The sequence below is a fragment of the Plasmodium gonderi genome (assembly GCF_002157705.1).
Source record: "Plasmodium gonderi DNA, contig: Chr14, whole genome shotgun sequence".
NCBI classification, from domain to species: domain Eukaryota; phylum Apicomplexa; class Aconoidasida; order Haemosporida; family Plasmodiidae; genus Plasmodium; species Plasmodium gonderi.
In genome coordinates, this window is record NW_021628939.1 from 834,134 (window position 1) to 851,520 (window position 17,387).

Sequence of the window (17,387 nt, forward strand, 5' to 3'; positions counted from 1 at the left end):
TCTGAGAAATCGTTTTCTGGATTCATCAATAAGAACGAAAAATTATTTTATTTGTGACGCTTTGTTATATCTCTGATCGAGACATTAACGAGGGCAAAATATATATATATATATATATATATATATATATATATATATATATACATAAACACATATGCATAAACATATACACATGAGCATGTATATATATATGTGTAGCCTTGGAATGTAGAAAACACACTTATAATAATCGCTCATCACAAATGAAGGGGTAAGGTTGCATATTAATGCTCCACTTCCCCTGGGATAAACAAATATATATAAATATACACGCTAGCAAACTTCAAATATAAAAAAAGAGCATTTTAATTGCATAAATTTTTTTTTTAAATTATTTCTTCGAATCTATTATTTCGTATGGAGATACATAATATTATTCTCTCCCATAACACACGTTCTAGCTTTTTCAATAACCCTAATACCATAATGCACAAAAAAACAATTTATTTCACATTAAAAACTGCCATGAAAATAAAAATATAAAAGAAAAAATAAATAAAAAAATAAAGGCAAAATTTAATTGTTTATCTTTTTTTTTTTTTTTTCCATATAAAAGTGTATATTTTTTTTTGTAACAGGATTTTTTTCTTTCACTTAATGTTCTTTCCTCAAATGGATCATCTAGGTGAAGTTAAATTCGACACACTCATGTCACATTCTCGTTATAACAATTTAAGTTTTTACATTTTGCAAAATTATGTACGTAGTAAAACGTACATGTACTTAACCTACATAGCACGACAGCATAGATAATATATGTTTATATCATATACATGCTTTTGCTTGCTTATATATCACACACGTAACTATTAAGCTGCCATATCTTTACTGCTACTGTGACAACTTTTTATGTTTTGTATGACTACATGATTGCTACGCTTATATTATTCTTATGTTTAGGATATGTTTCATATATATGCTTAGTACATATTTCGCTTATGTTTCGTATATTTTTAGCACTTATTCGCATGTGCGCATATATTTTTGTACACATTTAGTGTATTTTTTCATTTATTTTTCGTGCATGCTTTTTTATTTTTACATTTAATGAGTATAGTTTTTGTTGCCTCTATTATATGTACACTTTGTTAATACACATATGTGCTTAATGCCACGCATAATATGTCAGTATATAAGGTATATATATATATGTGACATTTTTGGGAGAACATATATCGCAAATGCAAGTATATATTACTACGCACATCAAGCAAATAGAAAGAAATGAAAAGAGAGAAACGTGAATGGATAAACAACACAGCATCTGTTTTGGAATGTTTCAATACACCGCATGGACATGAGTGTTAAAGGCTAAAATAAGAAAAGAAAAAAAAAAAAAAGAAAAAAAAAAAAGACATTTTTTCTTTTTTTTCCACACACTTATAAGCTAAAATGTGATTATAAAGAATGATCTGCTTTCATTATTTAGTACATGAAAATATAATTTTTTTTTTTTTTTTTTATTTTACACTTGTTGAGTGCATGCCAACTGAAAAAATGTTTTATTTATATGAATCATTAATGATAAAGTTCAAATATTCAAAAACTGAACCTTTCTTTTGCTAATGAAACTTATTAAGAAGTATGGACATATGTGTGAGTTTATTTTCGTCTGCTTTTTTTTTTTTTTTTTTTTTTTTTTTTTTTTTTTTTGCGTTTTTTGCATGAATGGGAAAATAATTATGTTTTGATATATAGTGTGTGACATAAATTTTCTTAAATGCTAAACCGTATTAGAAGAAAATATATGCATCTAATGATATATGTATATACAAACTCACATCAACAGAGAGAATGGAATATGGAATTTGTGAACCATTTTTTTGAGAGAACAATAATATTTTTGCATATGCACACGTTGGTGTAAATACTGTTTCACGTGGTATTAATAGACAGCAAAATTCGCTTGTAGACAAGGTATATATTAGGGGATTTGAGCTATTTTTTTATTTATTACTTTTTTTATTTTATTTTATTATTTTTTTTTTTTATTTTATATTATTTTTTAGTTGTAGATTAAAATTTTTGTGCACATTCAAGCAATTATCTGTGCAGAACTATATACATAAAAGAGAAAAATAGAAAGTTGTGCTTTTTTATGTGTTACTTATTTATAATTTTTTTTTTTTTTTTTCCATATAAATATGTTAACTATTATGAGTTACAAGAAAAGGATTGAATTTTATTTTAATATGTTGGATATTTAAATTATATTTATTATAGTGAAAAATTACATAAAAACATCAGCAGTTTTAACGATAGCTTATTTTTTATAATTACCCCCAAATTTATATACTAATTTCCTTTTATTAAGGAGCATATGTTTATGTGTATGTTAATTGTAAGTATATATACATATAGTTATATTTGTGTATATTTCTGTTTTTGTATACATTTGCATTTTTGTTGGTATATATTCGTGTCTCCATGTGTATATATTTTTTTTTCGCCTTTTCGCAAATATATATATCCCCGTCTATATTTATATATATATGTGTATGTACCTTTATAGTGATTTTTATGTTTATATTAAAAAAAAAAAAAAAAAAAAAAAAAGTAGAAAATTCCGTTGTAGAAAAAAACATATATCAACCATCATGTGAATCATTTATTTTATGGCTTTATATATGTCCTTAATTCTTTTTATTTGGTCCTTAGCCTATGATTTTTACATATACATGCTTGTTGTTTTTAAATTTTATTATATAAAACGTTACATATTTACTTCTTATTTTTTAAGTTAATTTTTTTTTTTTTTTTTTATGTTATACATTAGTAGCATATTCATCAAAAAAATTAAGATATGGCACTTTTACGCTTGTAAAGTGTGTGTACCTTTTTGGAAATGTTAAAAAGGAGAAAAAAAAAAAAAAAATAAAAATAATAAAATCAATTTATGAAATTTATAAGACCTTTTTTTTTTTTTTTTTTTTTATAGCTATCCCTTATTTATTGAGCTTTCTTGTCTTCTTTTTTATTATGCTATATTATATTTACCTTTTTGTTTTGTTGTGCGGTAACATATATGCACAAATATGTGATGTTCATGAGTTTCACATTTGAAGGAAGCATTTTTTTTATGAACCTATACATTTTGGGCCCCATGTTAATGAGAGAATAGCCCGAAAGCATATGTTTATTTTTAATTTTTTTGCATGCATGATTAGTATATATTATATATCGAGCACATTAAACACATTATTTTTTTTAAATTAAATAAGGGGCGTGGTTATATCCGTTTTAATGCTTTCACTTTAGCGATTCCATCCTGACTCCCCCATTTTAATGTTTTCCTTTAAATGGCATAGCCGATAGATATTGTCTAATTTACCTAGCTTAAACCTTTTATCTACATGATTGTTTTTTACATGACCGTGAGTGCGCATATGTATAACCCTCCTTATATATGTATTGTGCAAAAAATTGAGAATAGGTATGCACCTCATCTTATATCAAGACAAATGCATAATTGTTAATTTAAAAAAGGAAGCTCCATTGTGCAAGGGCAACATGTGAAAAAATGGAAAAAAAACCACGTTCATATATATATATATATATATATATCTACATAATTTGTTCTATGTCTGCATGCTTAGTACAACTAATTTCAAATAGCAAAAAAAACTTGTTTTTATTGTGCATTCATTCATTCTTAATAATATTTTGTTTTTTATTAAAGATACTTTTTACATTTTTTTTAAATTTTTTCTATGTCCATAATTAAAAGATATCCTCTTTTTTTTTTTTTTTTTTTTTTATTCTTATTTTTTTGCATATTCTTCCTTTTCGTTTGATTAAATGGGAAATCATAATTGCATCCCAAATGAGTTTATTTTAACAAATATTAGTGAATTTATAATGACACATAATTATCACATATATTGCATATGTAAATACTTTATGATACCGAGTACCATTTCATTAAAATTACATAATTGAAGCATACATAGAATTACGTCCAATATATATTGGACACTTACATAGTATATATCTTTGTTTATGTGCTCAATTATTTATGTGTTTATTACAATTAACAAAATAGATACACAAAAATGCGCAAATATTAGAGCTTTTTTATGTGTGAACGGATTATATATATATTTACACATTTCATAGACAAATCACATGCATAATACTAAATATATATAGAACGTTACATTTCCCATATTTATTGCCATCGTATAATTTTCCCCTCCTTTGAGCAACATTGCGAAATATAGGAATGAGAACATATACTAGTAACCAAATTTTGTCTACAAATATATATTTATATTTATGCCGTATTTTACAAAATAGATGCATTGTTTATGCAAGAATTACCTACATAAACCGCATAATATGTATTCACATGCATATTGCATGTATATATATGGATATATATACATCCATATACGTCCATTTGCACATTTGATTGTATGTATAACTGTATTTTTTTCATTTAGAATTATGAGCCTCCCCAGAATATTATTTTTATTGTAATATTTTTCACGTTTAGTAAATATTAAAGTTTTAAGGAAAATAAATTAGAAAAAGACGCACACTGCACGTTTTTATATTATATTGTATTGTTTTTTTAGTCATCCTTTGTATTACGTTAGATTTAAGAATTGATGAAACATAGCATGCATTTCTTACCCAAATTTATATTAATAATCCAATTTTAATCATTTGTTTTAAAATCATTCCCTTGTTTTATATATATCACTCTTGTGATTACATTTATGTGTTCCTTGATATGTCACATGTGAAGGAAGAATTCGGTGTTACAATTAAAAGAACGTTTTGTAAAAGTCTCAAATATTATACATTATGCTTTTAGAAAGTGCTCATGTTCTTTTTTAGCATCGTTTTTTTTTTTTTTTTTTTTTTTTTGTTATTTTTAATGATATATACGTATATATACCTAGGTGTGTATATATATGCCAACTTATTTACATATTTATGTCTGTGCACTGTCTGCCGAATTAATTATCCCTTTATAGCTGTGTTGCATGTCAGCTATACGATGTTATCATCTTGCTGAGATGATATACACAGGGAAATTTTTGTTTTGAAAATTTAAATTTCAGTGAAGCAATATTTCTATTTCTGAGTAGCTATAACATCCACAAACACACACACATTCCAAAAATAAATTAATGAAGATTAACAAATTCAAACAAACATAATAGATTAATATTATAATATTAATAATGCACAAATTGAATGAGATGGATGTGTAAATCACTTTCCACATAACACATGTAAATTATTTTTTACACAGAAAGTAGATGAAAAAGAGCACGAAGAAATTAGCACAATGCACAGTACATACACGTTCAAGCAAATTCTTGCATTTCAGACATTACGCAAGAATTTGTATGTTTAAATAGTAGTGAGAATATCTACACATTTATTGGCCATTTACAAATTTTATTTGCATTACACTGAAGGCGAAAAGATTACATGAGAGGTAATTTAATATCACGTCGTGACAAAAAGTATATTTGCGTTCCACACATTCATATGCATATTCATGTAGTGCATATACGAGTTGAGGAATTCTATAAACATACAAGTGTATAAATGCATGTGTGCACACATGACTACATGGTCATATCTACATGCTCATATTGAAGTAAACGAAACCTATATATATATATATATATGTATGTATGAATGTCTTTACAGCACTCTCCTCTCCTCGCCTTTCGTAGCTCATTCATTATACATTTTAAAGTAATAAATAAAGTTGCACTATATAAATCTATGCACATCTATGTATAGGTCCCATTTCAAATTAGAAATTGCATAAAACGTTTGTATTGCATTTAACTTCATGAAGAGTATAAATAAATACATACCATACTAAGAATGGCATACTTTGAAGTATGCACTCGAATACTATATTATAAAGAGTCACGATTTTCCCCAGAGAACCCCGTCATTTTGTGTAATGTAATCAAACACTTGCTTCCCTACTCCTCTATTTTGATGTGCGAGTATTTATAATGCACCGTTACTCCAATTTTGCATAAAGTTTATGTTGTTCCGCTTATATTAGCAAATATACATATATATATATATATACACCTGTTCCTTAATAAATTCCTTTATAAATAAAAACATATTTGCCTTTTTTTTTTTTTTTTTTTTTTGCATGCATATTTTGCTTATACATGTACATACACTTAGCATATTTATTAATTACACGTAATTAAAAATAAGAATAAAAATAGTGTGCTTATTTAGAGATAATTTGTCAGGTGATATAATCTATATAATAAATACAAATTTTGTCGCTCCTTAATTTTATGTTTATTTTGCATTTTTAAGCATTTTATATATATTTTATGCACCTAGGAAACGTAACAATTTGTTAGACGATATACGTGCATGTATATTTTATTTTTTCTACCTTTTCCATATACACGAGGCTTTTACATGTGAAAATTTATTTATCGATTTTTAAAAAATTGTGTATTTTTTTTTTTTTTTTTTCTCATTTTGTTATAATATTATTACATTCTCTTTTTTTCACACATAAAAAATAATTCTTTTGTGACGTTATTTTTTTTCACGTAGGGGTACATATGTATGTGCCTTTTTTTAATAACTCCCGAGTGTACTATTTTCTTGTTTTAAAGGGTATTACATACACACACCCCATTACGGGTCTGTGTATATGTTTGTATATATATATATATATGTATATGTGTGTACATATTTGTATATATATATATATATATGAGTGTTGCTTTAACGGCACATCTACCCGCTATAGGTACGTACATTTTCTTTCTCCCTTTTTTTTTTTCATGCTAAAAGCACTAAATAATTTTTTTTATCCCAATCGAGTTTTTCTACAAATGTGTCTTGCATTTTGACTTTTAATCACACTTAATCAGGCTTAATCACATTTAATCACTTTTCATATTTCAATTAATTTAATAACCAGAGTTATTTCCCCTGCTTCATATTATCGTCTTTTTTTTTTTTTTTTCTTTAAAGCACATAACATATAAATTGATTTTACACTTTGCCTTAATGTTATATATGTTTCATTTTTTAAATGACGAGCTTTGAGAGAGTATCTTTATATTGTAATATATTTTTACATATAGTAGAATTAGTTAAGGAAGCGAAAATGTAAATATATATGTAAGTGTCACTAGTGTGGGCATGTATGTACACATATAAATGAGTATTCTTTGGAATATGCTTATAACTGTATAATAAGTTTTTCTTTTTTTTTTTTTTTTTTTTTTTGATCAGAAGCTTTATTTTGAGGATATATCTCTGAATTAGAAATATACATAGCATGTTATCAAAGTCAGTTGTATTAATGATATATACATCTATTCGAGATACATGAGTACCACCATTATGCATATATCTATCTATATATATATATTTGAACATTTGTGTTGTGAAAAGAAGAGCATGCTTTATTAAACTCCTTATTAGATGGTGCAAATATTTATAAGATTTATTCTATATATAATATCCATTTTGTGTATACCAATCACCATTCATACATCAGTCGCAACTTTTAAAATACATTGATGGATAGATAAACGCATTATATTATGTTTCTTCTGTTAACCTTTACTGAACATTTTATTTCTGCATGTATTATATGTTGCATTAAAGAATATATGTAGTTTTGTTTACATTCTGTTCATATGTATTTCACATGGTGTGTCATTATCACAGGAACATGACACTACCCTTATATACAGCACCTTCATTATCTGTATTGTTGATGTATTTTGTAGAAATGTTTGAATAACGAGAAAAATGAAATACTTTTCATTTATTTTACGTTTTCAACGTATTTATGTAAGCAGAACATAGTCATATAATTTACATGTGCATATTTTTTTTTTAAATAACGACAAATTTAGCATCTCGTTACGCGTGAGTTTTTTTTTTTTTTTTTTTTTTTTTTTTTTTTTTTTTTTTTTCGATGTTATGCCAACATCAAGCTAGAGTCCTTTATTCATAAAATTTTGTTAATTTTAGATTAGCTTTACTTATAGTAAATCTAGAGTTTATATATAAGTATGAGAAAATATAGCTTAACAAAAAATACATAATAGAATAAAAAATTAAATACTTACAAACATATACGTCTAGTGCAGAAATTTTGTCGATACACGTATGTATACATATATATACATGTGTATGAACTTGTGTATTGTAAGACATAAAAGAAAGTGTCAGTAGGAAATACATAATATTGAAGACGAGATAGGGCAGTTATATATATATATATATGTGTGTACATATATATCCACATTACTGTGCTAGGAGGAGAGTTAGTAAACAGATCTCAAATAAAAGTGTACTTTGTTCGAAAGAGTTATTCACTATTTTCATCGAAGCATAGAACATGAAAAGCAACACCGATTTATCTCATATGAGAGAAAATTATAACGAAAGAAAATATTTGGAGAAAAAGCAGAAAATGAGTAAGATCAATGGTGACATCTTTAATAGCGACGTAAATTATTGTGATGATGATTATGAAGATGATATGAAAGAAGAAAATGATACATATAATAATCAAGGACAGGAATCGAATCAATCCTCTGATGAAAATTATTATCCGAACTCTATGAACGATATAAAAACCCTTAAGAATATTATATTAGATGATGAAAATAGTCATGAAAATGTTACTAATAATGACTATTACATGGAATGTTTTGATCAGGATATGCTATCGAATAGAAAAGGTCGTTATGAAAGAAATGCACATAATTATAGTTCCAGTGATAATTTAAATAACGGAATGAACCAGAATAAAGTTGTTAATATAAAAAATTTGGGTTACGATGTAAATATAGGGAATATTAATACGAGAAGCATGAACATGAATCAAATGAACAATGCAAGTCATGTTAACTGCATCAATGGTGTGAATGCATTTAATACGATGAACTTTTTCAACAATATGAACAACATGAGCAGCATGAGTGGAATAGACAATGTAAATAGTTTGAATGGGATCAACACTATGAACAGCATGAATGGGATGAACGGGATGAATAGTATGAATCGTATGAGCAACATAAATGGGATTAGCAACATAAATGGGATTAGCAACATAAATGGGATGAACAACATGAACAGCATAAATGGGATGAATAGTATGGACGAGATGAACAGTATGAATGAAATGAACAGTATGAACATGAACCTTATGAACAGTATTGGAAATGCCCGAGGAACACATAATTTCTCCCAGAGTGAAAACATAAATTTTATGAACAATCTTTTAAATAAGCAGAAAATGTACAGTGCTGGGTGCAATATGGAAGATGGAAGTAATGATAAGAATCATTTAGTACTCATGCAGAACCGTATAAATAATAGCACGAATGGCATGATCAACTCGAATATTCAAACATACCCACCAATGTATTATAGGAGAAATATATCTAATCAGGACAACATAGACAATAATGCATATGTTGAAAGCACATATTATTTTGGTAACCATTACAGAAACGATATGATGACAATGCAAAATAGAATTTTAAATGAATCATTCAAAGAAAATGAAGATGAAAAAATGAACAATTCTGTAGGAGAATATTTCGAAAAAAGTAATGAAGAACAATCTTATATTCAACAAAACAAGGACAACACATCCCCTGGGAATTATATGCCTTTTAATAACACATCTTACAACGCGCACGGAGGGGATGCCAATAACAGTAGCCACAACAATAGTAACAGCAACAGTGGCAATATCAGTAATGACAGCAATAGAGACAACAATAGAAACGACAGCAGAAGTAGCAGCAGAAACAGCAGCAGAATCAGCGACAGAAACAGCGACAGAAACAGCGACAGAAACAGCGATAGAAATAACAGCAACAGCATTAATAGTTATACCATACCGATTTATGTGAATACTGGTGATGGTGGATTTATAGAATCCAATCATGGAAACTATGTTTACCAGCTAGATGGAAGCAAAAGTTTCTATATGAACAACCAGAATGTGAATTTGTGTGAAAATTACATGAATGTAATGAATGGAGTAGGAATCAAGAACATGAATGATAGCAACATGGACTGTAGCAAGCCGATAGATTTCAATATGAGTTTCAAGGATACAAGATGTAATCATATTGAAGGAATTATAAAAGTAAACGGAAAAGGTTGTGATATATTGAACACAAATTCTACTGCTAGCGTGAATACAACATTTCCAAATGGCTACGAAGAATATGAAAAAGATGAAGATAGCATTATAGACGAAGATGACAATAAAGATATCGATAAAACATGTTCCAAGTATGATCAAGAAGCACGTGGCATAATACATACATATAATGGGATTTTCTTAAAGAATAGTGAAAATAAGGATCGTGTACATATTAGGAATTCAAATTTTGAAAAAACAGAAAATGAACATTTAGAACACAATGATTTGGTTTCTAACCAGAACAGATTGAAAATGCTCATGTATAACAAAATCTCTAACTTAGGTAGCAATTACAGCAAAAGAAGTAGTACAAATAATTCTATGAAAATATCTAATATAAATGATATGGATAACTCACCAAACGGTTCCATTCATAACAGTGTTGTAATGCAAAAACAAGAACAACTTAATTTAAAGCAGTTTGTTGATAATGGAAAGAACACATACGAAGAATCTATGAACAGTGAATACAATAACATGGGGTCTAGAGTTAACTATAACAAGGATGTTATAGATTGTAGACATAAAGAAATTAATATGAAATATAGAAATTTTCCAATTGTTGCGATTGCGAATGATAATAAAAATATTAGTGAAAGTAGAGAAAACGGAATGGATGATGGAATTGGTATAATTGCCAAGAGCGTAAAAAATAGTATTGAATTAAAACAACACATTCACAATTCTAGAGAGAAACTTCCCATGTACAGAACAAAGGAAGAAGTAAAATTTAAAAATATGAATGGCAACCACGAGAACTTGAATTATATGGAAATGGGGAACTGTAACTATGATGACATGGATGAATATAATCAAGAAGATCAATGCAATTTAAACGAATCATATGATGTTAATATGTACAGCAGTGTAAGTGCTAGTATTGGGATGAATGATAACAATCAGATGAATACAAACTACCAGATGAATACAAACAGCCAGATGAATACAAACAGCCAGATGAACACAAACAGCCAGATGAACACAAACAGCCAGATGAATACAAACAGCCAGATGAACACAAACGGCGATAATTATGAGAAAGGCGAATTAAACAAGGATAATAGTTATATTATGCACAATCATAAAGATAAGAACATCGATATGATTATTGATAGAGATGCTCAAGTTCATGTAAATAACGGAGAAAGTTACACAAATGAATTAGTTCATAATTCGCAAATGAGAAATGTAGGTAATTATGAAAATATGCATACTATAAATAATGGAGAAAATCAGCAGCTGTTGTTTAATGTCGAACACAATACTAAAAGGAATGGTATTATCCCAAATTCTATGAACCAGTATGAAGGAGAACCTTATAAGAAATGTGAAAGCTACATTAACAAGAATCATCATACACGCATGTTTAATCCAAGTGAAGGGATGATGAATAACCCTAATAATTGGGCCAATTATAAGATGAGGAGAGCTGCATCTAAGAGTTCATATTTTCTTTTACAAAATGAGGGTCAACTGAACAATGATATTAGTAACTGTATCAGTTATGATAGTAAAAATTCCAATACAATGTCAAATGGGAAAGGAGCTGCAATGGAGTACAGAAATAATATGAATTATTTTGAAAACATTAACGAAGGTATCATGCATAGCGAGAATGGTTATGAATTCATGAATAACCAACCAAGCAACATAGGCAACAGCAACATCGGCAGTAGCAACATGAACAGCAGCAACAACAATTTCGGCAATTCGTGGATGATGCACCGACCGAAAAATTATTCAGGTGAGGAAAAAATACAAGTACCAATTAATACGAATGATGCTTATAGCAATATGAACACTAGTAACTATTTAATGGCACATAATAACAATGGTGCTGGGGAAGCAATCATCCATGGTTATAACAATATGTATAGCCCAATGATGTCTGGAAAAAATGGTGATGATAATAATGTTTTGAACACTAATGGATTGAATAACATAAACAGTGAGAATAATGAGCAGGTGAATGGCCATTGTGATATGAACAACATGATTCAGCAAAATGGGCTTAACAAGGACCTGGAAAATATGGATTGTGTGAATAATCAGAATGACCTTAACAATTTAAATAGTCTTATTTCCATGAATGGTGAAACACCTTTGAATAATCTGAACATGTTATTCATACCAAAAATTAAGGGAGTCCGTTTCGATAAGTCTGGAAGAAGATGGGTAGCTAGCTGGAGTCAAAATGGAAACCAAAAGAGGCAATATTTCCCTATTAAAAAATTTGGTCAGGCGCAAGCGAAATATTTGGCTATTTTTGCTAGAATAAAAGCTGTTAAATGTATGCAAAAAAAGCCACATGGATCAGCAGAAAATAAACGAAGTCAGTCAAAAAGGTCCCTAACGAAGGATAAAACAAAAATAGAATATAACGATGATGAGAATCGTGACAATGATGAGAATGATGAGAATGGTGACAATGATGAGAATGATGAGAATGGTGACAATGATGAGAATGATGAGAATGGTGACAATGATGAGAATGATGAGAATGGTGACAATGATGAGAATGATGAGAATGGTGACAATGATGAGAATGATGAAAATGGTGACAATGATGATGATGATTGTGAAAAGGAATTAATCGATGAACAAAGCGCGAGCAATTTTAAGAATGATAGTTATTTTAAGGAGTATGCCGATGTGGCATATAATGAAAGTGTTTACAAAGAATGTGTTTATAACGAAACTATGCACAATGAAGGCAGAAATGATTCCTCAGCAGAGAACTATCACAGATGTGAAAATGAACAAAATAATCTGACATCGAATGGAATAACTGTTATTAAAAACAAAGATCCAGCAAATTCACTGAATCATAATTTTCATGTGTACAAACCAATGGATATATCCCTGAATGGTATTGAAGATGAATATGACACAGGGAGGAATATGTGTGATACGAAGGCAAGAAGCGTGAACAATGAATATAATGATGTTGATGCTGGTAGTAGTGTCTGTAGTGGTCGAAATGATGGTAATGACGGAGATGGTAGACGTGATAATATCTTCGGCAGTGGTAGTGGCAAAAGCAGTAGCTGTGGAGGTAGTAAGGATAACAAGACTCAAAATGCTGGTGTTACTTGTTATGAAACTTTTTATTCTGAGGAAACAGGAGATAAAGAAGTACAAAGAGTGAATACAAACTATGAACTAGAGGAACAACGGATAATGCTGCCCATTGACTTTTATAATATGGGAAAAACAAATGGTGGGGGAGATGCTATAAACGGAGGGCATACAAATGGAAATCACGTACCTCCCAAGATGGTGATATCGAAGAACGTTCATTTAGATAATGAAAATTTAGAAATGTGTAAAAAAAAAAAAAATTCAAAGGAAGAAAAACGAGTGTGCGACGAAACACATAAGGGGGAAGATAACCAAGAAATGACAAATGAAGATTCACATTTGAATAGTATGTACAATTGTGACAAAGAATTTTATGAGGGCTGTAGAAAAGAGGAAATGAACAAGTTTCAGGTAGTTGTTGATAACTGTGCACTCATAAATGAATTAGATTCCAGTAGTAAAAACACATTTTGTGAATTTAATATGCCAGGAGAAACGATTAATACAGAAGCACATACGGATCATTTTTTCCAAAAGTGTGTTATTAATAATGGGGTTATGGAAAATCATGTACGTTTAAGAGAATTGTGTTATGAGAATAGATGGGGTGAAGAGTTTGTGCGTCACAGAGAAGGTGAAGTAGTAGTTCCTGAGGGAGATGATGCTGATGAGGAATATTTTGACTTTGAAGAGACGGAGGTACAAAAAATGGTGGGTGAAGCAATGGATGGATCGTCGAAAGCTGATGGGGGAAAGGTCCTGGGAACCAGTAACGAAATGGAAAAAGAATCAGAAATATATTTCGATATGGGAAATTTAATCAGACATGGATATACTATGAGGAGAGAGCAAAAAGAGGATGAAAAAGAGAACGATGTTATTTTTATGAGAATTAATTTAATTGAACAACAAGGATTGACTGACATAGAGGAAAGTATGGAATATAGCAACAACGTGGATGAAGATTTATTAAATCTGATTCTTATAGTTGGAAGATTGATAAGGAAAAATATAAAGATGTGTAGAGATTCAAATGAGGAGTTCATAATGAATTTGATAAAGGATAACACAACAGCAAACATAAGGAACAAAATGAATGAAATAAAGAAGCTGAAGAAAAACGAAAAGATTTTATTGTTTACTCATTTGAAGAATTATTACATTACTAAGTCTAATACAATTTGTGAAGGAAAAAGTATGAAATTATTGGCTTGTAGAAATATAGAGAGAAAAAATGTTAATAATAATGATGAGAACAATGAAGACGTAGACAAAAATAAAAGAAACAAACGCTTTAATGGAAAAAGTGTTATATATTCTAATGGCGTAAATAATATGAACGAGGAAAATCCTGTTCTACATGAAGGAAAGAACAACGATTCTAGAAAAAGAAATAAAAATGGGGATATGGTTTGTGTAACAAAAGGCATGCGTAATGAAAGGAATGAAGAAATAAATCATAATAATAGTAATATTAATATAAACTGTAATGATGAATCTTTACGAGAACATGGTGAAAATAAGTACATTTTGAAAGATACAGATTCCAACGTCAAGCTGATCATAAATGGTATAAATAATAGCACAGGGGATGATAATAATAGTGATAATGCAACTTCTGCCGCTAACGGTAGTGCTACTCCTAATGATGTTAATTTTGCAAATTTGATGAATGTTGGATGTTACTCAAATAACCGAAGGAATAAAAAAAATAAGGATGAAGAATGCAGTGAAGAAAATAATTCTGATGGTACTTTGAGCATCAGAAAAATTAAAAGACAAAGAAGTGGGGAATGTTCAGAAATAGTAGGAAATTTTGATAGTTCAATTCAATCGACGACCACGTCAGGATATTGTGATCAATTAGATAATTCTCTTTTGAACAATATTATGAATCGGAAAAGTTACAGAAATAGCGATGATATAAATTCAAGTACTACATTGGAACTAATGAATGAAGAAACACATCCAAAGACAGATCTATCCTGTTTTAATGAACAGGGTTCGTACAGTCACATGGATGTGTTTCTTAGTAACAATAATAACCCTTTGGTTTACAACCCAACGCATCCTACAACTACTGCCATTACTTCAGGAATTATTAATGTATCCTCTACAATGGACATGACGATCAACGAAGATTCTCTTTCTACAAATCGAATCAATAGCCAACAGATTGAGGGTGTTTTGGATAAATTATACACCCATGGAGGGTACTCAAGATGTGGGAAGAACACGCAAATGAGACCCTGTGGTAGTAGTAGTAGTAGTAGTAGTTGTTATGTCGAGATAGATAGTAAGTTACAGCATGCTAATAGCTTGCACATAGATAATGTACGATCTGGTAATAACAGCAATGTTATCATAGACTATAATCATGAAAAAAGTGTAAGTCGTTTAGGGAATAATTTAAACGCCCAGATGGATTGTAAACTAAGCAGTATGTCTAACAGAAGTGATGAATTTTTGGAAAGTCCACTTAGAAACAGGAACTCTTCAAATAGACAATTTATGCTGAAATCGTTCTCAAATAATCCTAGTCATTTTAGAAAAACACGCAAGGTAGACTTACCACTATTTGATAGCACTGAAATGATTAATAATATAAAATGCGACATTAACGAGAATCATGAAATAAATGGCATTAGTGGAAATTTTATTAATCCAGTTGTTGAAAGGGATAGCAGTTGTTTGAATAACCCATTGAAAATGACCATTAACAGAAGTTTGGATTGTAAAAGGAAAAATGCCCATGAGATGGAAGAAGTGGAAGAGGTGGAAGAAGAGGACGAGGTGGAAGAAGTGGACGAGGTGGATGAAGTGGACGAGGTGGATGAAGTGGAAGAATATGACAACGATGAAACAAACGATGCTGTTACTGATAACGTCAATACAATCAGTTGTTATTATGACAATACCAATAACAGCAACCATGGTGCATATACAGTCAGTAGTATGAAGAACATCTCCGCTCATTACAATAGCAGAAACGGTGGTTACCACAACGAAGGAAACATAAAGAGCATGGGACAAAATCAGCATCATCACATTAACAGTATGAACAACAACCATTCTATCATTGCAGGAGCAATAACAACTAACCATAGCCAAATGTATAATCTTATGAACCGCACATCTTACGCTAATAACGGTTGTATTGGTGCAAATATTGATGATCATATAACCAATAAACTTGTTAACAGAAATACTAATGGAAGCTTTGGTTATATAAAGAACCAAAATAGCAACTATAACACGGTTGAGGGGTATGAAAATTTACAAACCGATTCCCAACACGATTTCCAATCTAGTGGATCCCCTAGGAAAAACTGTTTGCACATTGTAGGAGAGGAAGAAGAAGAAAAAAAAAAGGATCTCTCTACACATGTAATGGTAAATGGTTGTAATTCTGTTTATAGGAAAATAAATTTTCATGACACACAATGTAATAGTGAAAATATAGAGCTTTATAAGAACACTCTAAATCAAGATTATGAACATTTACATAATAATGGAGTAGTACCAACGGTGGTGGTACCCCTCTCCCCTTCACACCTTAATTTAAATTACATTTCGAATTATGATAAGAGCATGACGAACTTGCTGCGTTCAAATGGAAATGTGAATGGCGGAAATAACAACAACAATGCAATTGATACAAATGAAAAGAACGAGATAGAAACGAATGAAGTGAATGATATTTGTCATAATTAAAGCAATGGTTTCTTAAGCAGAAGATATAACCCCAATGGGATTACTGATCTTACAGAATGATAACTGTACTTTTTTTCGGAGGCAATAAGGGAAAAAGTAGTCTCTTTTGTGGATAACGTGATTTCTCAAGGAAGAAGAGTATGCATAATAAAAAAATATCAAATGGAAATAAGGTTAATGCAAGACACAACAAGAAAAATAACTATTATATAGTGATGACAAGAACATGGATAACATTAATTAAAACGATAGTTCGAATAACATAGATGATGATAATGATGATAGTAGTAACCCAGTTGTTTTATATTTACAATATGTGAGTTTTCACTACCTTTTTTGTTTGAGACTTATT

General features: G+C 29.5%; 1 protein-coding gene across 1 annotated transcript; it reads left to right on the forward strand.

The window, feature by feature from the left end:
• Positions 1–9,139: 9,139 nt before the first annotated feature.
• PGO_141730 (transcription factor with AP2 domain(s)) lies at positions 9,140–17,035 on the forward strand (the record flags this gene model as incomplete). Its single annotated transcript, XM_028690167.1, has 1 exon — positions 9,140–17,035. The coding sequence occupies one exon, from the start codon at positions 9,140–9,142 to the stop codon at positions 17,033–17,035; it is 7,896 nt and encodes a 2,631-aa protein (XP_028545968.1).
• Between the last annotated feature and the right edge of the window lie 352 nt (positions 17,036–17,387).